General features: G+C 40.8%; 2 protein-coding genes across 3 annotated transcripts; both read left to right on the forward strand.

Moving 5' to 3' along the window:
• The first annotated feature begins 498 nt into the window (after nt 1–498).
• FBXO28 (F-box protein 28) lies at nt 499–13944 on the forward strand. Of its 2 annotated transcripts, XM_051783414.1 has the most exons (6): nt 499–761; nt 6552–6661; nt 7614–7752; nt 10206–10401; nt 11669–11776; nt 12248–13944. In XM_051783414.1, the coding sequence occupies exons 1-6, from the start codon at nt 549–551 to the stop codon at nt 12640–12642; spliced, it is 1161 nt and encodes a 386-aa protein (XP_051639374.1). In that variant the 5' UTR covers nt 499–548; the 3' UTR covers nt 12643–13944. The 2 variants fall into 2 exon arrangements, with proteins under 2 accessions (XP_051639374.1, XP_051639375.1); XM_051783415.1 differs by lacking the exon at nt 11669–11776 and having other exon boundaries at nt 501–761.
• A 4106-nt stretch (nt 13945–18050) lies between these two features.
• On the forward strand, nt 18051–23744 carry DEGS1 (delta 4-desaturase, sphingolipid 1). The gene is made up of 3 exons (XM_051783425.1): nt 18051–18231; nt 18965–19707; nt 21767–23744. Exons 1-3 carry the CDS (start codon nt 18150–18152, stop codon nt 21911–21913), a joined length of 972 nt encoding a protein of 323 aa, XP_051639385.1. The 5' UTR covers nt 18051–18149; the 3' UTR covers nt 21914–23744.
• The last annotated feature ends 576 nt before the right edge of the window (nt 23745–24320 follow it).

Here is a 24320-nt window from a genome sequence, read left to right on the forward strand (position 1 = left end):
TCAGGGGAAGTTCAGGTTGGGTATTAGAGAAAAGCTCCTCATGGAGAGGGTGGTCCAGGATGAAAATCACGAAACAATTAGGGTTGAAAGGGACCACTGAAAATCATCCAGTCCAACCCTCCTGCCAAGGCAGGGTCCCCTAGAGCAGGTGACACACGAAAGCATCCAGGTGTGTTTTTAATGCTTCCAGAGAGAGAGACTCCATGATCTCCCTGGGCAGCCTGCTCCAGTGCTCTGCCACCCTCAACGTAAGGAAATTCTTCCTCATGTTGAGGTGGAACCTCTTGTGTTTTAGTTTATGTCCTTTGCTCTTCGTCCTGTCGCCGAGAACAACTGAAGAGAGTCTGGCACCGTCCTCTTGGCACGCGCCGTGGAACGGGCTTTCCGTGGAACGAGCCGCGCGCGCCGGCCAATTAGCGCCCAACAGCCGCCGGCGAACACCCCCATTCCCGGTTGGAATGGCGGGCGGGGCCGTTGGCGGCGGTTGCGGAAGGGACGTCACAGGAGGGCGGCCCGCGCTCCCCCGCGGAGGAAGGACGGGCTGCAAGATGGCGGCGCCGGAGGAGCGGCTCGTGTCGGAGGGCGAAGGCGGCGCCCCGGGCTCGGCGCGGCTCTCCCCGGCCCCCCTCCCGGAGTCCGCGGAGGCCTTGGCGCCCATGGAGCCGCCGCCGCAGAGCAACACGCTCATGGGGCTGCCCATCGTGGCCATCGAGAGCATCCTCAGCTTCCTGTCCTACGATGAGACGAGCCAGCTGCGCCTGGTAGGGGCGGCGGGGGGCGGGGAGCGCCCCTGCGGGACCGGGGTCGGGCCGCCGGGATCCGCCCGCCCGGACAGCGGCAGGTGCCGAGGTGTCGGCGGCACCGGCCGGCCCCCGCCGGGGAAGGGGCTGGATGAAAGGGAGTGGGGTGGGGTGGGGTGGGATGGGGCTTGATCCCTTCTCCAGGCTCGCTGTGTGCCTCCATACACGCATTCCTAAAGGGCTGTTACCGTCTCTTACTTCTTTCATTCCTTTCGTTCTCTGGGAGAAGACAGTGGGCTGCTGGAGGCTTATTTCTGCTCGTGGCTGCTTGGGGTGGGTAGTCTATTGTGTCTCATGGGTGTGTTTATTTTTACTTATGGAGCTTAAGCCAAGAAGTGTAGGAGATGATGAGCCTGCTGCTCCAAGAGCCAAACCTATCTAGAAATAAATGTAGGACAAAAAAAGATGTAAAAAACCCCCAACCCTTGTCTGTTTGAAAGGCTGCCTGCTTCTTGCAGTCATTGTGGTAGATCTAATAAAATACGTTACCTCTACCTCTGATCTTGATAATGACAAAAAAAGTGCAGCTGTCAGTGATGAGATCAATGTATATCAATATTTAACTGCCCGCGTAAGGAGCTTGATGTAAACTGTGTCATGTTATGATAAGCTGAATCTCCTGCGAGGTTGTAAATGGAATAATAGTGAGGGAGTTAATGCACAGCTTATGTAACCCTTAGTAAACGTGCATACACTGTACTGTTTCTATTTTAAGAACTCGATTACCCCAAACTGGCTAATATTTCAAGCATATTTCTCCAGAAAATTAGACTACTTGTGTCCTGGATCAGCAACCTCAAGTGTTGCATCCCGACTGTAACTTTAAAAAGCTCTTCAAGCAGAAAATCTGTTCTTATTCACACTGTACAAAGCACACCGGTTTCTAAATATTTCTAGAGCATGCTGTCAGTCCACTGAAGTCTTCTGCTTCTTCTGTGAGAGTAGGTGGTGAGTCTGTAAAAGGGATGTAGTACTTTGAGTAGAATATCCTGAGTTGAAAGGCACCCACAAGGATCATTCAAGTCCTACTCCTGGCCCTGCACAGGACAGCCCCCAGGATCTCAGGTGGTACTTACAGTTTGAATTAAGGGAAGTACATCATATACCTTTTGGGTATACTCAGTGTTTCATGGTCTGTATTGCAGTGCCAGACACAGCCCTTGGCTGCACCTTTCCCACTCATTTTATAAATGAATGTACCTGTGGCAGCTCTCACCAGTCAGTAGAAGACTTTCTCTTTCTCTAGCACCAAGGTAGTGTTTGTAAGCAATGCTGTGTTGGCACTGAAGCTGAGAATAGGAAGGGTGATGGTGTAGGGACTAAACCAGGTGTTTAACTCTCAATGGTACCTGGGAAATAAAATGTAACACTTTTACGTTTCCTTATGTAGCACCTCCAAGCTTGCTTTTCCAGAAGATGGCTGCCCCTTTCAGAAATACACAAAATCAGACTGGAGAAATGTCAACTCTGAAACATACACAGAACAATGCTGGGCATAAAATGAAGGAAACTATTAAGTTGGTCTTTCCCTATTTTTAGTTTTTGAGTCAGTGACAGCCAAGAAAATTTATCTCCGTCAAATTCCTTACTGTTCCCTTAAGCACATCAGAAGGCATTCACTATGAGCATTCTTCTGAGAAGAAAGTACCCTTTCTTTGTCAACCAGCAGTAAAGAATCGAAGCTCTTCTGCTTTGACCCCATAAGCTTAATCAGCTGGGTCTTTCAGGTGGATGTTCAGAACTGAAGGTCTTCTTTTAGCAGTTCACTGAGAGGCAGGCACTGAATGTTTTATGCAGCTCTGGGTGTTGTTGGACAGAGAATTAAGGTAGCCTTTAAAAATAACAATGTCTAGGCATAAACTCATAATGAAATTTCATCACTTTCTGATTTTTAAAGGCAACAAGTAGCCTTGGGAAAGACTTGTATATTCCTGCTCTAAGATGTCTTACGCAAACAGTAAATTTTTCTTTTCTATGAGAACTGACTTGAGTTGCATATCTGAGATGAATGAGTGTATATTATAATAAGTAGTATTGTGCTACAATACTACAATACATTGCAGGACCACATTAATTGAATGACAGGGAATAAATTGCTTAGGTCTCATGCCTAAGCATAAAAATGTGCCTGAAAGCAGCTTCATTAATCTCTTAGAATGTGGCATCCCATGGGATAAAACATCTTGAGGAAGGCAGGAAGATATTATCTAGGGCATCAATTGACCAAACAAAATGTGGATTCCCTAAACTAGTCACTCTGATGCATTCTCTGGATCGCAACATTGAAGCAAATGGATGTCCTGATATCTTACTTTGGATCACCTTAGCTCACTGATCCATAAACAAAAATAAATTCCTTAAATTGAACTGGTGTTGGATCTAGAGTGTGTACAAGATGACAGACTAAGGAGTTGCCTGGGTGGAACACCAGCACGTTTTCAGATTAAAATGGAGATAGGAATGTACATTGTTTATATAGAGCATAATCTCAGGCTTAAGATCCAGAAGTCTTTTTCTGTCAGCAAAGGATGAGGTAAAGAACATTTCCTGCTTGTGATGATTGCCATCAGGCAAGGCAGGACCCTGGGCCCCTCATTGTGCAAAGAAGCATTTGCTTTCCTGAGCATAATGCTTTTTGCTGTTCCTGGTATTACTGCATTTGAAAGCATAAATGAAGCACCTACTGGTTAAACAGTGAAGTAGATCTAAAGTAACAGAGACTAAACAATAGGTATTCAGCGTGCAGTCTTGTCTGATATTATGTAAATCTTGAGCTCTAAAAATTTTGTTCAGATAAAGTGAATGAGAGGGAAAGCAGCATTATTTTGCTTTCAGCCCTTTTGAGTATTTACTTCATTTACTTTCTCTGATAGTCATCGTGACAGAAACACAGAAAACCCAAAAGATGCTTATGTCTGAAGCTGTAATGTTCTGGACAAGCTGCAGCCTAGTGTGCATGCTGATATGGAAACTAGCTATTTTCCAGCTTTTGAAGGCTCCTTCTAAGGGGATATTTTTAGTGACTAACAGAAGCTTTGAAATGTTTACCTCAGTGGGATAATAATGAAATTCTTATATTCCGGTTTCTTTTGCAGTCACATGTCTGAGCCTGGAAAGGCACTTCCGTTCAGGTTATGACTATAGCAGTTGTGATTAGAACCAAGCAATCCACAGCCTCCTTCCACGCACACTCTGAGGAGAAGGTTATCTTGGATTCTGACACGTCAGAAGTGACTTAGGTTCTGCAGAAAACTTGTGTGTTTGTCTTCTGCACAGCACAAATAAGGACTGATAGCCTTTGGACAGCATGGCTTTAGTGTTCCCAGTTCGAGTCCATCTGTATTTACAGGCATTTCTATTTTAAAGATTCTTGCTGAAGTCATCAACGTTTTGCCACTTACTTTACCCCAGAAAGGCATGTTATGAAGTGTGGTGTCTGTGTAATTCCTAAGAAGAAGAATGTATAGTGATTCCAAATACTTTAGGATGTTTTATATCTGTTTTGGAGTTGATCGTCTGGTAGTGAAACTTGGAAGAAATAAGACATGCTTGAGGAAACAGCAGCTAGTAGATTGTATTAGTTTGTTTACTAATGAATTGGAAAATTAGTTCATAGGATCATAGAAAGTTGTTATTGCATATAAGTCAGCATGTGAAGAAGCAGCCTCTCATCCTGCTTTTCACATGGACTTAGAATATCTTTCTAGCCCTGAAATTTGAACGTAGGGGCTGGTTGGACTGGACATTTGAGGAAACTCAGGGTTTTCCAGCTCCCTGACTTGAATAAAAAAATATTCACCAAAATTTGCAAATACAAGTATGAGGAAATTTAACATTTTACTTTCTTACAGTCCATTGAATAGTGAGTATCAAACCGTCTTGGACTAATATGGATATTTAAAAGTGTAATGATGCTACTTTGCATATGACTGCTGACTGTGCAGTCTAGAAGAGGTATATTGTTCCTATAAATACAGATGCCACACAGTTTACATGGTGAACCATCTGAGAATTGAGCTGATTGGTAAAATAAGTTGCAAACAAACACTTTTTGTTCCTGGTGGTACTTGTTATCTGTTTGGCGTTTGGGTTCTAGGCGTGGTTATTGGCATAAATACGGGTTATGTCGAGAAACTGGAGCAAATAGTTCTTCATGCTGTGTAGCGTCAGCAAATGAGTAAGATTAAAAAAATCCAGCACGGTTCCTGTTACCCATTGCGAGTGCCTTGGCTGTGGGAGGGTCAGCACGCTGGAAGGTCCTTTCTGCCACCAGATGTCAGTGTGCACATGGTTAAAATCGCTCCCTGCTTCCTCCGAATCCGTAGCCGATCGTGTCTCCGGGGTTGTTTTTCCCTTGTGCCGAGTAACTCCAGAGCTGACGTAGCCCTAGTGCAGGTACTACTAGCGCCTAGTTCAGGGATTTGGTAGCATTAGAACTACAAGAAAGCTGTAAAGCCTTGTGCTCAAAAACGGTATCAGATCTGTGCACTCCTAATACAGCTCAGGAAAAAACCTGCGAGTTTCCTCCTTGCTGTAGTTGAAGGGCCAGCATTATTCCTTATACACAGGAGATGACTTAACTGGATCAGTGAATGTGGGGCAGAGTGTGCTGAGACTGTGCCTCTGTAGTTTGCTTGTCTGATCTTTCTCCTTTGACTGTTAACAAGAAAGATCTAATAAAAAGAAACACAGACAGATCCACAGTATTTGCTTAATGGTTTGTTAATACAGATCTGTTTGAAAATAGTTCTCACAGAACTTAAACTAGCTGACTAGAGGAAGACTCAGAAAGCAGAACTTCTTTGTGTAGTGCCTTTTATATAAACAGAAAGTAATGGCAGGCTTTTCTGGAAGAAGTGAGAATCTTCTTCCTCAAGATATAAACTTACATAGACTTGAAAGTTATGAGATGAAGTGTATGAGGGAAAGGAGTGTTTATTTTTAAAAAAAAAAGAAGCTAATTCATTGGAATGCGGGGTCAAAGTGGAAATTGTGCACTTTAGTACTTAAAAAAACCACCCCAAACAGTTTCTAAGACAGTTAGCTCTTGTCTGCAGAACTGAATTGCAGTGGCTTTAAACTTTTGTACGAGTTGGCTTTGTCCTGTAACTGGTAACTTTGTTTAACTTTAGCAGTTTATTATATCTTCTGCAGCTGTTAATGTCCTTTCTCTCTAAATCTCTGGAGGAGACAGGGGAAAGAGACTATTGGTCTGTTAAATGGAGAAGAAAATACTTTTTTATATAAAAAGGAATCTCGCTTCATGTGTACTCTGTTGCATATGTTTTTACATTTAATTGTAGCTGACTTCTAAACATAAGCTTTAAACACTGGCAGAAAACCCTCACGATTTCTTGGCTTTAAAGGCTTCTTTTTTGAAACTACAAAATCCTAACTTGATCTACGAGAATCACTCTGGTGACCAAGCTAAAAGCCAGACACAGGCATTTTCAAACTTCCATCAAAACCAGAGGAAATTGTATCTGCTTATATATGGGTGGCATTCAGCCTACTGTCTCTCGTTAGGCAATATCAGGAGATTAATTTGTGAACATAGCTGCTCCTTTTTGGAGTAGCATGACCATTGTTGGAGATGGTGAGGCCTTAATCTCAGCTGCAGTTTTTGCTCATTGAAATGGAGCAAAAAACAATAAGAGAGTCTTTTACTACCCAGCAAGTATGGATAAGGTAATGGTAAAAGTGACTTATAGCCTTAATTGAGCCTTAAGATTTCTTTTTACTTAAATCCAGGTTTGTAAGCGAATGGACCTGGTTTGCCAGAGAATGCTAAATCAGGGATTTCTGAAAGTGGAAAGATACCACAACTTGTGTCAAAAGCAAGTTAAAGCTCAACTTCCAAGGTATGTATGAGTTAAAATTGTAATTCAATTTAAATGTGTTAGATTCTTTTAAGCAGACTATTGAAAAGGAATTTTTTAATGGCTAATTCCATTTATATATCTTGAAAATTTGAGTCATTTGGTTTTAATTTGTTTTTTTTCCAAAAGCACTTTGAGCCTAAAATTTAATTACAGAATAATGGTGTGGAAAGTGTCTCTGACATTTCAAGTAGAGTGTGTTCTGTATTACTCAGCTCTTCTGGCAAGTCAAGCAAGGACTCCTAGGAATGAATAAATGCCATTCCTTTTCATGACCAACTGCCTTCACTCATGATTTATCAAAGACTGCTTTAAAGAAAAGCAGTGACAAGGATTAAACAGGGGGAAGGAAGAGGGGTTTGACGTGTGAGCATTTTTGGGAGCTAGTTTCTCACTGAAGCAATGTATTTCTTCCTCTTTCCAGTGAATAAGTACAGGTGCTGCTGTGTCCTATGAGATTTCCCAGAGTGAAGAAACTAAACGCTACTTACCACAGAGATCCTTTGTCAAAAGAGCTTATATCTCAACCTAAAATTTGTAGCAAGCACTACTAATATATTGCATTTATTGTGTCAATTGCATTGAAGTGCTGACCATAGGAATGGGGGAGGATAAAAATATTCACACTGATTCAGTGTTTACTGCTAGTTAGTACTGAAAGCTTGTTCTTAAATAGTCCTAATTTACATAAAAACTTTATGGATCACATAAGATGTAGAAATTATTTAGAGAACAAATTTTGTCTAAGAAAGTGAAGTATGCTATTACTATCTGGTTCTCAATCTGTATCTCTTACTTCCATGAAGACAAATGTTAGTGGTTACAATTTCAAACCTCAGAGCACTTTAAGGGTGAGATTAACTTGAGCAATGTTACAGTTGGATTTTTGTTGACTCCTTGTTAAATCAGTGTCACCTTATGGTCTGTCTTTTAGACGGGAGTCAGAAAGAAGAAATCACTCACTAGCTCGCCACGCAGACATCCTTGCTGCTGTGGAAACAAGACTCTCTCTGTTGAATATGACTTTCATGAAGTATGTGGATTCCAATCTCTGTTGCTTCATACCCGGAAAGGTAAAATGTAGACTACGTTATGTGAATGTGTATCTGTGTTTAACAAATAAGATTGTGTAACTTAACCTGGCACAGCTGAGGCGAATTAATATATTTTGTGTGTATATATACGTAAAAACTGTGTTTCAGATACTTGCAAACAAATGTACAAGCCAATACTCTGTTTTACCAGGCAGCCTGAAATGAATGAACCAGATAATATATTAATTATTTTAAATTTGATCTCTATTTGCCCTTAGTTTCTCTCTTAATTCTGATGCTTGACTTATGGCATATACATCCTCTACAACCTTTTAGGAAAATCACGTGATCCAGGCTATCAGGAGATGTAGTAATTTAGACAGTGTATGGCACTAAGCACTCAATCAGGAATATTTTGTGCACATTTCTTAAGGGTTTGAGGACCTCAGATTAATTGAATAAAGATATCTGGTGTCTGGAAACACTGTTCTGTATTACAGTGGGTGGTGTATTTTTGTACAGTAGGTGGAATTAGTTTCAAATGTAAAGTGTGTTAAATGTGAATATTACTGAACAGTTCTGATGTTCAGTACCCCTGCATTAAATATACATCATCTGGTGCGCACTACCCCAGCATTAAATATGAATTATGCAAGAGAGATGTAGATTGGAGATCCCACTGTTTATTAAGCTGTGAAAACAACAGTGCACGGGCCAATTGATGAAATCCTGGTCAGAGGAAGACTAGTACTGCTCAGGAATGAAACGAAATCAAGTGACCATCAGCCTGGTGCTCTGTTCATTGATTTTTCCATGTAAGGTTTGGATATGTTGTTACTACATTTTCATGAGCAGATAACTGAATTGCATGGGGGTGAATGGAAAAGTTATCTGTTGGATTTGGGGGCAGCATGCAGGTGTTTTTGCGCTCAGTGTGGTAGGATAGGCTGTGGGAATGTAATGTATTTTTGTCTTGAAGAGGTAACTTTTTCTGTACACTATTGTTGACTTGATATTTAATTCATTTTAAATTAAATAACTATAGTGTAATATATTCTTATTTGACTTTGCATTGTATTTTTATATATACCATATATTTTTAAAAAATTAATATAACAAAGTCAAGTGAACTTAAGTCCTTGAAACTCACCTAGTAAATTAAATACTTAAAAGAAATGTTGCCATACTATTTTGAAGAGTAGATGGAAAGGCATTACTCAGTCTAGACCTGGGGTGTGCAGCAGTTGGGCAAGTGAGCTTGCCAGCCATTTTCCTTATGGGCACTGACTAGTAAGGACCTTGATTGTATTTCGATAGAACTGCTAAAAAGTCTGGATTTTTTTTTTTAATTATTTACTTAGTGTATGAATTTGCTAAAGCTGCTGCTCTCTAGGCACAGTTACCAGTTCACCAGAGAATAATATTTTGGTCAATCAGATTCAAGGCTGTATTCACTTACAGTCTGTGGTTTCTGTCACACCTGCATTGCTTCCCTCAAGAAGTTTTGCCACAGAAGTGCCAGGAGTTGAATTAGTGTTAGAATATGCAAACCCTGATTTGAGGTTTGGCATTCTGTGAGTGTTCCTGGTGATAGCAGAGTCCTGCTGCAGGTTTTATATTGAGGATGTTGTTGTTAACAGGATATAATGTGGGTGAAATTAGGGAAGTCTTTTGTAAGTTTGTTGCTTGGTAAGAAACTTTAGTCTTATCTAGCTTTTGCAACTTTTTAGCTAAGCTTCCTTTATCAAAACACAGCTCTTATGATCTGTGTTCTTCAGGAAACTCTTCAGCCATTCGTAATCCTGTGAGAAATACCTGTGTAGTTTTGGCTGAGAGACCAGCACTCCTATCTTGACGTGTCTCAGACTGTAATTCATAGATTAGTGACACACCTTTCATCTCTCTGTATCTCTCTTAACCGAAGGGCTTGTTTGCCAAACCTGTTAAGGGAGTTATGTTTTCTGTCAGTAGTGGATTGATGTTTTCTAAATTAATGTCTTTTGGACTTAATCTGAATTTGCACTATTTTGGGTGTATGCAAGTGGACTCAGGTAAATATTTACAGCTCTTCAGACTGACATAATGGTAATTTTTCCTACTTCAATTATGTGTTTCATAAGTAGCTGGGGTAGTGGCTGCTCTGCATTGGGGCTTAGAGTATCTTGCTTCAGATTCTCTATAAGAAAATTATTATGCTCTGCTGAGTATAGATTATGTAACTTAGAAGTCAAGTATGGCTACAGTAAAACAAAATTTTGCATAACAAGCATTATTTCATGAGTTTGAAGAGAGCTGTTGTGATAGAGTAAGTGAATAGCTTCTCTGATATATCATGAACAACACTTCATTTCAAAAAGCTGATCTAGAACTAAAGCACACAGTGGTATGCAACTGTTATGTGATAAAAGCCCCTGAATATGCCAGAATTTTTAGAATGAACTGAAATAATCTTGCCTTTATCAGAAAATCCTAATTATTCTTAAATGTTTTAGGTAATAGATGAAATTTATCGAGTGTTAAGATATGTAAACTCTACAAGAGCTCCTCAGAGAGCTCATGAAGTTCTTCAAGAACTAAGGGACATTTCCTCCATGGCTATGGAATATTTTGATGAGAAGATTGTTCCAATACTGAAAAGAAAGATGCCTGGGTCAGATGTATCGGGACGTCTGATAGGAACTGCCCCAGGTATTAATTCCAACATATAGTTAAGTTTTATTTAGTTTTTCTGTAAAAATTCACAGCACTGTATGTTTTTAAAGCTACCTCCCTTAAATATGAGCTGTATTACATAAATATTGATGATACTTGTTTCTTAAGAATGCTAATTGAAATTCATTTGCTTTGAAATTTAAGGAGCCTTTGTACTACCGAAAGAACAGTCACTTCAATGTATGTTAGAATTATGCATAGTGTGTATTCCTTAAACAAACGCTTTTGTGCCACCAATGAATGAGACTTTATCATTGCATTTGGTTGAAATTTGGCACATGAAACAACAACTCGATGCCTTTTATTTTTAGGACAATCAGCAAATGATTTTGCCTAAGCTGTTGTAGTACATAGAGAGCTAGAACATACTTGTATGTACTTTTTTACTTTCTTGGGGCACTACTGTATACACTAACAAGCAAAATACTTACAGGTAGTAGCGAAAAGACAATAATTAAAATAACAGTCTGTAAGTAAGCAATTAAACTGGTCCTTCATATAATCTTTCAGACTTTCCAGAACTTTCATGAACCAAAGTCTAAGGTAGTTGCCTGGATGGCCAAAGGCAAAAGGCTGGTAAAAACGTAGCATTTTCCCTGCACAGGACATCTTCACACTTCAGAAACTGTGAAATTAGCTCCCTAAAAGAATAACTTAATAAAAATTAAAAAAAAAAAATAATTACATCTTAAAAAAAAAATAGGTCTAACTGCAGGAGATGCTTGCTCTTTCTTGTATATCCTCTCTACCCTTTTAGCCATGTGTAGACCAGCTGTTAATTATATCTTGTTAATTATACGTTCATTTTTTAAATTATATATGGTTTAATTTTTTTTTATTATATATGTCAAATATATATGTTAATATATATTGAGCCTCTTGGGTGAGGAAGTATTGCCCAAAAGCATAGTTGAGGTCAATTGGCTTTTCAAGGCCAAGGCTTTAAGGTGTAGAAAAATGCCTGTCTCATGTTGAGAGAGGAGCATAACATCTCCAATGGCAACCCCTTAATGCCATGTGATGGTAGCTGTGCTGGCATCCTAACTGACAAAAGAGAGGAGGAAAAGGAGGATGACTGTTCTAGGCTGTTCCTGACTGTTCTGTCTGCGTAGCACTTAAAAGATGCATCTTACTTGCCCAGCATTGCTTGAAGAGTAAAATATCAGAAAAAGTGATAGATGTCTTTTATGGCAGAAGAAGTGAAAGAAATTATACAGTAGCTGTTAGTCTCCTTGATTTGCAGGAACTTTATTAGAATCAACAGTTCCAAGCTCAGATTCCAGTATGGCTTTAGTACTTAGGAAGAGTGATTCTAAAGAAGCATGGGAAGTAAATTCTTTTCTTCTAAAATGTAAGTTACACTGAAATATCTTGTTAAGCCCCAAATCAGAAAATTTTGGAACTTTAGCTGCCTGCAACTAAGACAGCAGATTTTTGCTGCTGTAATGAAAGATATTTATTTACTCTAACTATTCTGTATTAAGTAGATGTGTTGTGGGTTTTTGACTTAACGTCTGTGACAATAAGTCTACAGGACAATATCTCTATGCAATTTTTGATACAGCAAAAGGAGGGGGGCTTATATACAGGAAATGAATGATGAGCTGAAAAAGCTATAAGTATTTTAAATTAAATTGTGCTCTGAGATTACCACACATTCTTCTTAGACACTTAAATGACTGTAAAGCTGTTTACATGTTCATATAACTTGCAACCGGTGTCCAGATTCATGTTTGGGGAGTAGGGACAAGCAAAATGTGAAAACTGGGACACAGTTTTTACCATGGAAGTTTTAGAGGACTAATCATACTTCTCTCTGAAGTTCCAGGGCCTTCTGCAGCACTGACAACAATGCAGCTGTTCTCCAAGCAGAGCCCTTCCAGGCAGGAGGTCACCAAACTCCAGCAGCAAGTCAAAGCGAACGGCACGGGCTTGACAGCGCTAAAGCGGGAGATCTCCGAGCTCCGCATCAAAGTGCAGGAGCAACAGAAACAGCTCCAGGATCAAGATCAGAAACTGCTTGAGCAAACCCAAATCATAGGTGAACAGAACGCCCGGTTGGCTGAGCTTGAGCGCAAGCTGCGAGAGGTGATGGAGAGCACAGTAGGAAATTCCTCAGGTTCCGGCTCAAATGAACAGTCTCCTAGAAAACGGAGGAAGGCGGTGGATTCCACAGACTGTCCTAGGAAATCGAAGCGCCTTCGAAACAGAAAATAACTTGGGAGTAAATGACACCTTCAGGAGGATACACTGCTCTAGTAGCCCAAGCAGGTCTGCTTGTTTGGATACTGCGACCAGCTTCATGGTGTCACTTAGCTGCTGGCTCTTCAAAACACCTCTTAGACTTGAACAGTTATTTTCTTTCATTGACTTTTCCCCTGCTTTCTCTATGGGTGGGCCTAATGCACAGAATCTTTAATATTTGCAATAGTTACATACTAACCAGACCTGCTCTGTTATGTTTTGAAGGGTTAACCTTTTTTTTTTTCCTGTGCAAACGTGTTTAAAGTAAAGTTATTTGTGTTTATGCATATGTTCGCAAAAAATCTTAAATAAATTGTCTTAACTGACTAAAAAGTTAAGCGTAAAAACAGATGTCCTGTTCACTTGAAGGAAAGATCCACTTTTAAAATCTTGTTTTTGAGAACTTGACCTTTTTTGTTACAAGTGACCTTGTCTGGAATGTCTGAAAAGTAGTTAATACTTTTTGGGGTTCTCTGTAACGAGTAAAACTGACTTCTTAAGCTACAGTATTGGCTATATATTTTTGTAAACTTACAAGGAAGGGCCTTCTATCCAGTCTTCACATGCACACACTCTGGTTCTAGGTCTTGGGAGCCATATTTTACATTTGCATGGATAGATGCATGTACAGCTTAGTCAACCTGCCAAAAGCACTTGCCTGAAATTGTTCCAGACTCTGGGAGAGAGCACAGAGACCTGTAAAGCAATTTCTTTGTTCCTCAGCCATAACTTAGCATCTGCTTTCAGCACAGCTGCTGTTTTACAGTGAGGTGGTGTTAGGAGGTGAGTGGCAGGAGAGTTTGAACCCTGCCTGTAAGGCAGGTGTTGTTGGCCAAAGCTGGAGAGCTGAGAAGAGGCCTTCACTTGGTTCACAGGCCAACGTCTAACACGGATCAGACAAATTGTCCCTACACTCACCAAGCTTGGGGGACAACATTTGAGTGAAATGCTGTTTTGTGGGAAAACTGAAACTATTTTGTGTGTCTGTGTTGGGGTTGAGGTGGAAATTTCTCTGTAACACTGATGACAATATTCTAAGCTTTCCTTATCCTAAAAGGTAAATAACTTCAGACAAAGCTTTAATTTCTTTTGCACTTCTGTTTTGAGCTTGTAACTGGAAAAGCATGTCTTGCACTGTTCAGTCTCTCTGGTCACTTTAACCACCTCAGAGTTGTGTACAGTGATTATTCCCCTTCCCATCTGTATATTTTTGGAAACTTATACAAATACCATTGTCCTTGGTTTTGTTTTAATGTACTAAACTATGTAGCTTTATCATTTGACTTATGTTTTCTTTTTTTAAACTAGCTGCTGCTTTGGGTTTAGGTGGTTCTGAATTCAACTTGGGATGGCATGGAAGATGCAAATGCTGCATTTGTAGCTGTTCACAATCTCAATACTACGGGTTAAAGTGCAAGTTTCTCTTTCATTTTGTACAGCTGTCAGCATAACACAGTGGCTGTACTTAAAGCACCAAACAAACAAATCAGAAATTGTCTGGTCAAATGTTACATAATCACAGAAAATGGATGTTTTTCCTGAATTTTCAGCTACAGTTTTTACTTCTAAAACATACTGGCTCATAGCAGGAGTAGCGTTGCAAATGCTTAATGTTTCGCAGACATTTAGTATTCAAATAAACTTCTTGAATAGTTTGAGCCTTTTTAAAAAAAGGCATTTTTTCTTAAGCATCAAGGAAATTATAAAAGGTTATCTGAGGGAAGACTTAAACTATTAAAGGAGCATTGGCTGGTACTGGTTTTCTACAGCTCAGAATTTTTTTTTACCATTAAGAATCTCTTTAAGATAGTTACCTGCTCTTCAGGTTAAAAATACTGGCATATACTTTAAAAAATAATTTTGAATCAAAGGGTCAGCATGACAGCTATAATTACTGTGTGATACAAATTCATTTAATGGTTATTCATGATGAAAAATTCCTGTAATGGACTATTTACCAGCTATTTGTGGTGAAATACTTCCAAACAAGTATAAACCTGTGAATTGCATTTACTGAAAAGGTTTATTCATACATCTCTGAATATCTTTCACCTTAGTTTCTTTATTAATTTCTAGAATATGCAAACAATTTCCCTCCACCCCCTTCACAATATACAAATAGTTTCAGGTTACTCAGGAGTAACATTTATTTATGTGTCAGGGAATCTCTAGCTCTGTGTAAACTGAGCTGGAAACAGCAACAGCTTATTGGTACATGAAATGTTCTCTGTGAATGTGCCAAGTGCCTACTTGGAACCTTCAACTCAAGGAAGTGTCACGTGCTCCGAGTTTGCAGGTGCATCCTGATTATCCACGTGCTGATGAGCACAGGAAAATGGAACAAGGCCCACGAAATGTAACAGATACGTCACAGGTGGTTACAAGGCAGCTCTGGAAATGCCATGGCAAAGGCACACCAGTGTTTTGTGTTTCACTTCCCAGGGAGGGAGGCATCATATGGCTCTCCCTCTGGAATACACACCGCTGGCACAGACAGAATGGAGAAAACAGGATGAAGTAGTAGTTTGGAGAAAATAGCTGCAGCGTTAATTTCTGACACCGTATTGTCCCTTATTAAATAGAAAGTATGCATTTGCAACATGCTGATAAATTGTCTGGAGTAAAAACTAAATCACTTTTCATTCTAAATGTCTGTACACCTCTACATGAGCGGGTGCATCGGCCTGGAGAAGTGTAATGTCTGTAGTGGTTAGTGACTGTATGATCTGTGAAAGGCAGGTGTAGTTTACAAAATTACATGAAAAATTGTTTTATTTGCAGCCACTGTTCAGCTTTTAGTACTTGTATCAAGGGCTGAAACTGAACAGCTCAGGGGGTTGACAGGGAAAGCAATTGTGTCTTTTATAGTTAGTTTCTTAAAATAACTTAAAACTACTAAGGCCGGTTTTCCTGCTTTTCTAAAAATAGCAGCTTGCCTCGAAAACTTTCTTTGTCATAGTAGGGTTGGAGACTCTTTTTTACAAATTTATGTATCTAGTGAACATGGCAAAAATGGGATCAGAAATGCTTTTTTGAGGGAAAAGCTGTTTGCAACCAGGTCTTGCTTCCCAAATGGAACAGCTTGTATGTAAAAGGAGTATGCAAGCACCTTCCAAGCAAGGGCTAATGGATGTCATAGGTGGAAGGAGAAAAGACTACCTGCTTAACAAGATAAATTTCACAGAATAAAGAACAGGTAGAAACAAATGGAACTTCTTCAATTCCTGATATTTGCCCAGCATCGGACATTAATCACTGAAGTTCATTAATGTTACAAGGATGCCTGTGAATAATTTCTTAACGTAAAAGGTAAGACAGAACTGAACAGAAACTTAGTTGCTTTCACTGAGATCTAAGGGGGAGCACTAAGATTGCCTAAAGAATTTTCAACATTAAGAGCTTCTTGGAAACAGGATGACATAGGATATAGTCGAATGTGTCGTGAGACAGGAGACAGCTGCCTGATTTCTTGGTGTTCCTGGTGGTATTAAGAAGGTAACTGGCAAATTACAGTGGTAGGTTGTTATTTCATTCATAAGTTAATTTGGTTCGGACTATTTTACAGCAACATGTCTGCTAGGTGTCAACTGTTCTGATACTCTCCAGTTGCATTCCTGTGCTGCTTTTCACCATACCTGGACTAGCTTGCTTCTCCATGTGCTCTCTGCTCTTGCAGTTGTCCTTCCTGGATCTCACCTTCCTCATTGGGCAGGGATGCACTGCTGGCTTTGGTTTACATGTAACTGAACATTCTAGGATTTTTGTTCTAGCTTTGTGCCAGCTGAAGGCACACTAGATACTGGATGTCTTTGTCTTTGGAAAGGAAAATGTCAGATAGAAAAACTGTTAACTTGCTGAAGACCTAATAAATCTGGATTTGTTACACAGACTGTTTAAAGCAGAAAGACCCAGTGAGTAAATAGGAAAGACACTTTGCTCTCCGGTACACTTCGGCAATTAAATTTTCCAAAACTTTCCTGTTTAATATTTTTCTTAGTCTTTTAAGCCTTGTTTAGCTGTTCTGGAATGTTTAGTTTATAAATCCGGGCTCTTCTGTTTAGTGGCCCTACTGAAATCTGTGACCATTTACAAACCTATATGCGTTTGCAGCGCTGTAAACCTGCCTCCCCCAATGCTCCTGTTGGCCGAGCTGCAACCTCTCTCATCAGCTGACACATTCCTCCTCTTGGCAGGATCCTTCCCGAGGGTGAGAAGGTCTTTAGCGCAGTGATGGATAGCAGTGCTAATATTTGAACTACAAGAAGGGAACACTTTCAGAAACGTTACTCACAGTGTTTGGAGTGCAGCTGAGTGGAACACGGGTGACCCTGGCAGTTCTGCACGGGCAGCTCAAAGGCTCTTCCTGGTTTATTGTGAAACGGTCACTGACCGAGAAGTAAACCTTGCAAGGTCACAGTGCCTGGATGAGATCTAAACATCTGGTTTGCCTCCTGTGCTGCACCAGTCCTCACGGAGTCTGCAGAATTCAGATCCTGTGGCTAAGGAGGGAAAAGCTGCGCACGAACTTTTCCACGTCTCATCCACTTGCTCCGTTTTTCCCTTCTAATTCCCATCCTAATATGCACAGGTTAAAAATGCGTGCAAACAAAACTACTCACAAAGGTGTTATGTTTCTTGGATCCTGTGCTTTGTACATTATTTAGATTGCAAATATTGTCAAGTAGGGATTGTATTTCCCCTTCATGAGCCCACTTGCACATGGGGCTTTTAGCAGCCAGTACGCATTAGCCCTTTTTATTAATTATTACAAATAAATTTTAAGTGATGCAACATAAACCTTGAGATACTAATAGTACATTAACAGATAAGGTGTAATTTAATTTGTGATAACTTTCTCTGCTGTTTTTGTCATTACTACTCATGTAGAGTATTTTGAGTGGATTTTCAGTCTACTGATTTAGATTATTTTGGGTGAAATCCCAAGCAAGTAGTCATGCAACTTCTATATTAAATAATCTTTGTAAACTAAACTTCCCGAAGTCAACATTATATAAGAAATATATGCAGGGACAAATTAAATGAAGGTCAGTTCTTACAGAAGAGTTTGTCAGTGAAGTTCTTAGAATATCTTACCACAGAAAGAGACCTTGGCGCAGGCGTTTTGAGGAGTAGTTAAATACCTTTAGGCGGGGGTCTTTAAGCACGGGGTTAAACCACGACAGCAGTACAGATTTTGGACAGATGACGGCTGTTCCTCACCGCCTCCTTCCCTTCCCGGCGGTGCCGCTGTGAGGGGTCGCTCCCGCGGGCTGAGGGAGCCCCCCCCGGCCCCTCAGGGCGCCAGCAGGGGGCGCCTCCCCGTCGGGAGCGCGCCTGGCAGCGGGCGGCGGCCAATGGGGGGCGAGGGCGGGGCGCGGGGCGTGTCCGCGAGCCACCTCCGCGGCGCTATAAAGTGCGGTGCCGGGGGCGTCGCGGAGCGGGCGTGACGGGCGGGTGTGAGGGGGTGCATCGCTGCCGCCATGGGGAACACCGTGGCCAGAGAGGATTTCGAGTGGGTCTACACGGACCAACCCCACGCCGACCGCCGCAAGGAGATCTTGGGTGAGGGGCCGCGGTGCCGCCGCGTCTTGCCGCCGGGTCTTGCCGCCGGCTACGTGGCGGAGCGGGAGGGGGGGGCACACACGGGCACCCCACAAAATGGCCGCCCGCGCCGGGGGGCGGCGGGGCCCGCGGGGGGCTCCCGGCGGGAAGAACGGAGCGGCCGGAGCCGGGCCGGGCCCGCGTACGTGGAGGCGGGAGCTGCCGCCTTGGCGGCGCTGGCGGGGGAGGGGAAGGGAAGGGAAGGAGCGGGGGGAAGGAGGGAGGGGGAGGGCGGCGGCCGGGGTTGTCTCCCGAGGGGCCGCCCCGCGGAGCCCTGCGAGCGGTCGGGCGGTGTCAGCACGGAGGGGGCACCCCGCGCCCACGAGGGGGGATAACGGCGTCCTGGAGTGCCGCGCTTAGTGCGGGGCTGAGCTCATTGCAGCCCTTCTGAATCGCGGGTGGGTTATTCGGTTCAGAGCCATTTCCTTCCTGGGTAGGCTGGAGGTGACACTGGTGCTTGCCGTGTACGTGTCTAGTTGCTGAGCAACGTGAAAGTGTTAAAATGACTTGATTCCAAGTGATTCATTATAGCAGCAAATATCACAAGTGGGAAGGTCATGCGTTTTCATTACCTTTGCAGACAAATCCTAATTGAGAAGAAGGGAAGGAAAGGCTCTATGTACTGTTGTAATCTAGTTGGGGTAGTTGGCTGTGAGGAGAGCTTCGAAGTAACTCCTTTTTCTTTCTCATCTAGCTAAACATCCAGAGATAAAAGCATTGATGAAACCAGACTACAACCTGATCTGGGTGGTTGTGCTGATGGTTCTGGCGCAGTTGACTGCATTTTATCTAGTTAAAGACTTGGATTGGAAATGGGTAGTCTTCTGGGCATACGTGTTTGGAAGCTGTATTAGCCACTCCATGACTCTGGCTATTCATGAGATCTCTCACAATAGTGCCTTTGGCAACAGCAAAGCCATGTGGAATCGATGGTTTGGAATATTTGCCAACCTCCCTCTTGGTCTCCCATACTCCATATCCTTCAAGAGATACCACATGGATCATCATCGTTACTTGGGAGGTGATGGAATTGATGTGGACATTCCTACCAACTTCGAAGGCTGGTTTTTCTGCACCCCATTTAGGAAGTTCATGTGGATTGTTCTACAGCCTTTTTTCTATGCAATTAGACCACTCTGCATCAATCCCAAACCCATTACTCGACTCGAAGTAATCAATTTGTTGGCTCAGCTTTCCTTTGATGTCGTGATCTATTATTTATGGGGAGTCAAATCCATTTTTTACATGCTTGCTGGTTCAGTACTTGGACTTGGGTTGCACCCAATTTCAGGACACTTCATAGCTGAACATTATATGTTTTTAAAAGGACATGAGACCTATTCCTACTATGGGCCACTTAATTTGCTCACTTTTAACGTTGGCTATCACAACGAACATCATGACTTCCCCAATATTCCTGGCAAGAGCCTTCCATTGGTAAGTTTACTTCCAAGGTTTTTCTTAAATTAAGCTCTACTTTAACTTGAAAATTAGGTACAACACTGACAGAAGAATGGAAGTTGGGAGATAAAAAAAACCAAACAAAACAACAAATAACCAAACAAAAACCACAACATGAGTGATAAAGGAGGTAATTACTTAGCATTTTAGTGGTATCTTCAATAAGCTTCCAGCATCCTGACTACCTCTTCCATAAAAGGAGAGGGGAGGAAAAGCATGTCTTATGCTTTGCACTAACTTTAGCTTCCTATAATTACAACCTGTCTTCTGATTTCTTCAGTTTGTAAATATGCAGAAAGCTAATTAAGAAGTTGCAAATAACTTTGGATATTTGTTGTCTCTGCAGTCTTAAGGACAGTGTTGTAATGTGTAGTTATCCTTCAGTTTCTCCTATCAGTGACATTCTCTGCTGGGGGAAAGGAGAGGGTTTGAGATTATGTTAATGTTTGTTGTACTGTTGACAAATGTTTAATAACTTTCCAGTCTGGAGCACCTCAGTTCCCTCTGCTAAGAGCCTTTGAACCCTAAATAAGTATCAGCTGACAGAATAAGAAGTATCACTGACAGAATTAAGGCTTCTGTGCCATGAATTAGACCTGTCATGTCTGCATGAGTAGCAGAGGTGAAGTTTCTTCTCACTTCAGTCTTTGTTTCTTAAAGGCAGGAGTTTTGTTCTCATTGTGTGTGTGTTTCCCAATTGGAGCACAAGCTTCAGGGGACATTAAATTTGCAATTGGACAGCAGCTGTGGTGTTGGTCTTGTAGCTTTGTTATTGCACTTGGCCATAGTAAGACCTTATGAGCTTGCTCTTTTGGTGCAGTCTAAACTTTTTATCTGTTGTCAGTGGTGGAACTGTAGGTGAAAGAAGTATGCCAGCACTTTTAGTAGGGCAGGTAGATCATGTAATTGGTTTGAGGTTTTGTGTGTTTCTTGTTTTTAATGACAGATGATTGCTCTTATTCATAGATTTCATCTTTAAAACACAGCAAAAGTTGCTTTAAGTCAACTTAGGTCTGTGCTGGTGAACCAGAATTCCACTTAATTCCAGGGGTAAATACCCAGTTCTGCTGCAGGACTTGTAATCCACAGCTCTGATAAGAAAACAAAGCCTTCTTTTAGAACAGTGTAGTGAATCTGATTGGACTGGACTCTGCTATGCTGTGTGCTCAGATCCCTGAAGTCCTCAACACTTGATTCCTCAGCACTAGTGAGCTGAGGAGTGTTACTGTTGAATAAAAGTATAGATACACTATTCTATAGGTGTGATGATGGATCCAAAGGATCTCTGGCTTCAAACTAGGCATGTAAATACCTTGGGCCTGTTTGTTGCTTACACAGATTAATATTATTGTTCTGACTAAAGCTATGGAATTTTGTGGGAAATCCTTCTTTTGTTCTGTTCAGGTTTTCAAGGCTTCAGGTGCTTGGCCTTAAATATCAGTAAGGAACACCTAACTGAACCTGCTGCTCTCAGTTTAAAATAGTGGTTAAGTCAGCATGTACAGCTGAGAACAGTCTTTGGAAGCAGTTTATATTCATTCTTTAAAGTCTGTCTCCATAAAGGTTCCTCTGAAATAGAGTGGTTTTTTTTCTTCTGAATGCTGAGGTTTGAAACTATATGTAAGAATAGCTGTGTTAAACACCTCTTCCTAGAACTCATAACATCCTTTTTTACTGGTACTCATATACCTATGAGTCAGCACTGAAGTGAGTCATCCCCTTTCAATAGCAACAAAACCACTTGCTTTTGAGAGCTTTATCATCCTGTGAGTAGCACAGTGAACAGACTTTGGAGTGCCAGAGGAGTTTGTTCTGGATATCTTCAAAAGCTGCACATGGAGTTTACGTAACAACTGGGGAATTGCTTTTTCCTTCAAGAAACGTTCACACTGTGGCACTTGTGGCCCTTCCTGTATGATCTAACATCTGAAATGAAAGTGCTGTGCATTAGGTTACACATTGAGGTTACAATTTGCAAAGTTGTCACAATTTGTGCTAATATAACTGGTAAATAAACTTCATCTCTCTTCTTCAGGTGAAGAAAATAGCGGCTGAATACTATGACAACCTGCCACAATATAACTCTTGGATAAAAGTACTATATGACTTCGTGATGGATGACACAATCAGCCCGTATTCACGCATGAAAAGGCAATTAAAGGGTGAAGTGAAGCAAGAGTAAACTTCTGGCAACCAAAAAACTTTGAGATGTCTGCTTGCTTTAAAGTGGCTGGTATAAAGGTCTCTTGCTAAAGCTGTTCACCTGTGTCCTGAATTAAGATGTACAGCAACATAGCAATGCATCCTTAAGGACTTTGTAGCAGACTCCTACCAGCTATAACATTCCTCACAGTCCTCAGAATTGTTGGTTTAATGTGTCTCTGTTTGCCTAAGGATCAGTGTTATATGCATAATGCAAAATCACTTTGTTACAGGATTTACTTTGGTAGGTGTTAAATCGATATAAAATATGTCTGACTCATAATATTTTAAAAGTTCCCAATGTAGTATACTGCCCTCAACATGCTGTTTAGATGACTGTAGTTTTAAAAGGCTGTACTTACCTGTTAATTCTGAACTAACATAATTTGTTAACTTAAACCTTCTGTTGAAAATGTTTCCAAACTTACGGTTGGAAGAGCTAAATTTGCACAGAAATGTTAAGTCTGCTTTTGTTTAAATATGTAATATGTCATTTGAAGCATTGCTTTAAAGTTTTAGCTTTTCTACTTAAAGTACCTTAAAGGAGCAATCTATCAGAATGAAACCAGTATCCTCGAGATGGCTTCTGTGACTTCTTTGTTGGAAAAAAAAAAAAAAAAGTGGGGAATTTAAGGGTATTGCCAACTCTGTGGTCCCCCTTACTGCCTGAGCTGCTTATGTTGGCATATAGTGTGAGCAGGTGGCATTTAGGAGACTTAAAATAACTGATTTGGGTTTTCACATTGGAAAAATTGTTACAGTTTGAGGTTTTTCTCATCTTCAAAGAAAAATGATTACCATGTTACCATGGTTTTAAATGCCATAAATATTTACACTCATTTGGAAATCTGGCTTGTATGGAAAATGGAATAGATTGAAACTGATATTGTTCTGGCAAACAAGGCTTGCTACAACCACTGACAATTTTACCTATTGAGCATATTAGTAATTTATGTTATGCAGAAAGGTGTTGTTAAATAATCTTGTTTGGTTTTTTCCTCATAAACCTACAGTACCCTTCATAAATACTTGTCTTTCTTACATATTAAAATGTGGTGAGAAGTGGTGATATCAAATTCCCTGCTTAAGAAGTTTTTAATTGGGAACAGAGAATGGATAGCCTTGCTGAAAACCGAAGAATCTCTCCAGACCTCAGCACAGTAGATTTGCCTTCTACCATCGAATGCATTGATGATGGCTTTAAGCAGTTAAAGGTGGCTACAAATCACCCCTAAATCTCAAGTGGTCATTCTGTGGTATGTTCTTCACTAACCTGAAAGATGGAATCTGAAGAAGGTGGAATTTGTAGCCACCGGTCTGCTGCAAGTAACTTAATTTTAGATGCCTTCAACTCTTGCATTTTGGTGTGGGTTTTTTAGGGTGTTTGTTTTTTGTGAGGATTTTTTGGGGGGGGTTTTGTTTGGTTGGGTTTTTTTTGTTTGTTTGTTTTTTGTTTATTGTTGGGTTTTTTTGTGGTTTGGGGTTTTTTTGTTTGTTTGGTTTGGTTTTTTGTGGTCTGGTTTTTTTTGTTTGTTTTTTTTTGAAGAAGGTGAGTGCTTGAAAAGAATGTGTTGGTACATCTTAATCTCTGTTCGATTGTGGTCCTGTTCTTAATGTGTGTTTTGTTTATGGGCCCTTGCCTGTGGCTAAGCAATAGAAATGGAATGAAAGTATGCCAACCACTTCCAAAGTGACTTCATTGTGCCAGAAACATGAGAGATAGCCAGCATATTGCTCAGGGTAGAGTGTAATGTCAAAATATACATTGTCCGGTATTTTTACATGTAATTAAAAAGCAAAGATTAAAGTAATACTGGGTGAATTTTTGATTGGTCCCCTTATGCTGAAAGACTTAAGCTTTAGAGAAATTTGGTATTTTTAAAGCAGATTCAAGACCTGTTTTATTGAGTGGTGGTATAGATGAACTATAAAGAATTGCTGCCTTTCCTCAGGAAAACTGACTTTGGTTAAAATACTTGTATAGGCTTAACAAGTTGCAAACCGGTTTCTTTTTAAGCCACTTAATTTAAGAAGAAAAGGGTGAGATTAACTATCTCTGTTGAGGAATTATCATAGGTGGGTGAAGGATGGAAAGCGTCTCCAAAATTTTTATGGCTAAGAGCTAAAGTTAAGAAATTCAGCTGTCCTACATGAATACTTAAGATAACCAGAGTTCAGAGTCAAAACTTTATAGCTACTTAGTTACCTATGTTGTGGAATCACTGATGCTCCTTTCTGTCCCCCCAGTGGGTAGTGCAAGTGTAAATTCCTGCTTTTAATCAGGACTGAAGTTGCCACTTTAAGGTGTTCTGACTATGCTAATCTCTTCGAACTCCCATTATAAACACACTGTTTTTCACTTCAAGAGGTGCAGAATAGTGGGGAAT

Source organism: Manacus candei, unplaced genomic scaffold, assembly GCF_025592945.1.
Source record: "Manacus candei isolate 608988 ecotype Guabito, Panama unplaced genomic scaffold, ASM2559294v1 h1tg000017l, whole genome shotgun sequence".
In the NCBI taxonomy this organism is placed as follows: Eukaryota; Metazoa; Chordata; class Aves; order Passeriformes; family Pipridae; genus Manacus; species Manacus candei.

Bases quoted from the DNA above. Each gene is read 5' to 3' on its own strand.
- FBXO28 (XM_051783414.1), top strand. From the start codon at position 549: ATGGCGGCGCCGGAGGAGCGGCTCGTGTCGGAGGGCGAAGGCGGCGCC. The intron at 7,753-10,205 runs GTAAAATGTAGA...TAAATGTTTTAG, and splicing joins GTTGCTTCATACCCGGAAAG to GTAATAGATGAAATTTATCG. The intron at 10,402-11,668 runs GTATTAATTCCA...CTTGATTTGCAG, and splicing joins TCTGATAGGAACTGCCCCAG to GAACTTTATTAGAATCAACA.
- DEGS1 (XM_051783425.1), top strand. From the start codon at position 18,150: ATGGGGAACACCGTGGCCAGAGAGGATTTCGAGTGGGTCTACACGGAC. The intron at 18,232-18,964 runs GTGAGGGGCCGC...TTTCTCATCTAG, and splicing joins CCGCCGCAAGGAGATCTTGG to CTAAACATCCAGAGATAAAA. The intron at 19,708-21,766 runs GTAAGTTTACTT...TCTCTTCTTCAG, and splicing joins CTGGCAAGAGCCTTCCATTG to GTGAAGAAAATAGCGGCTGA.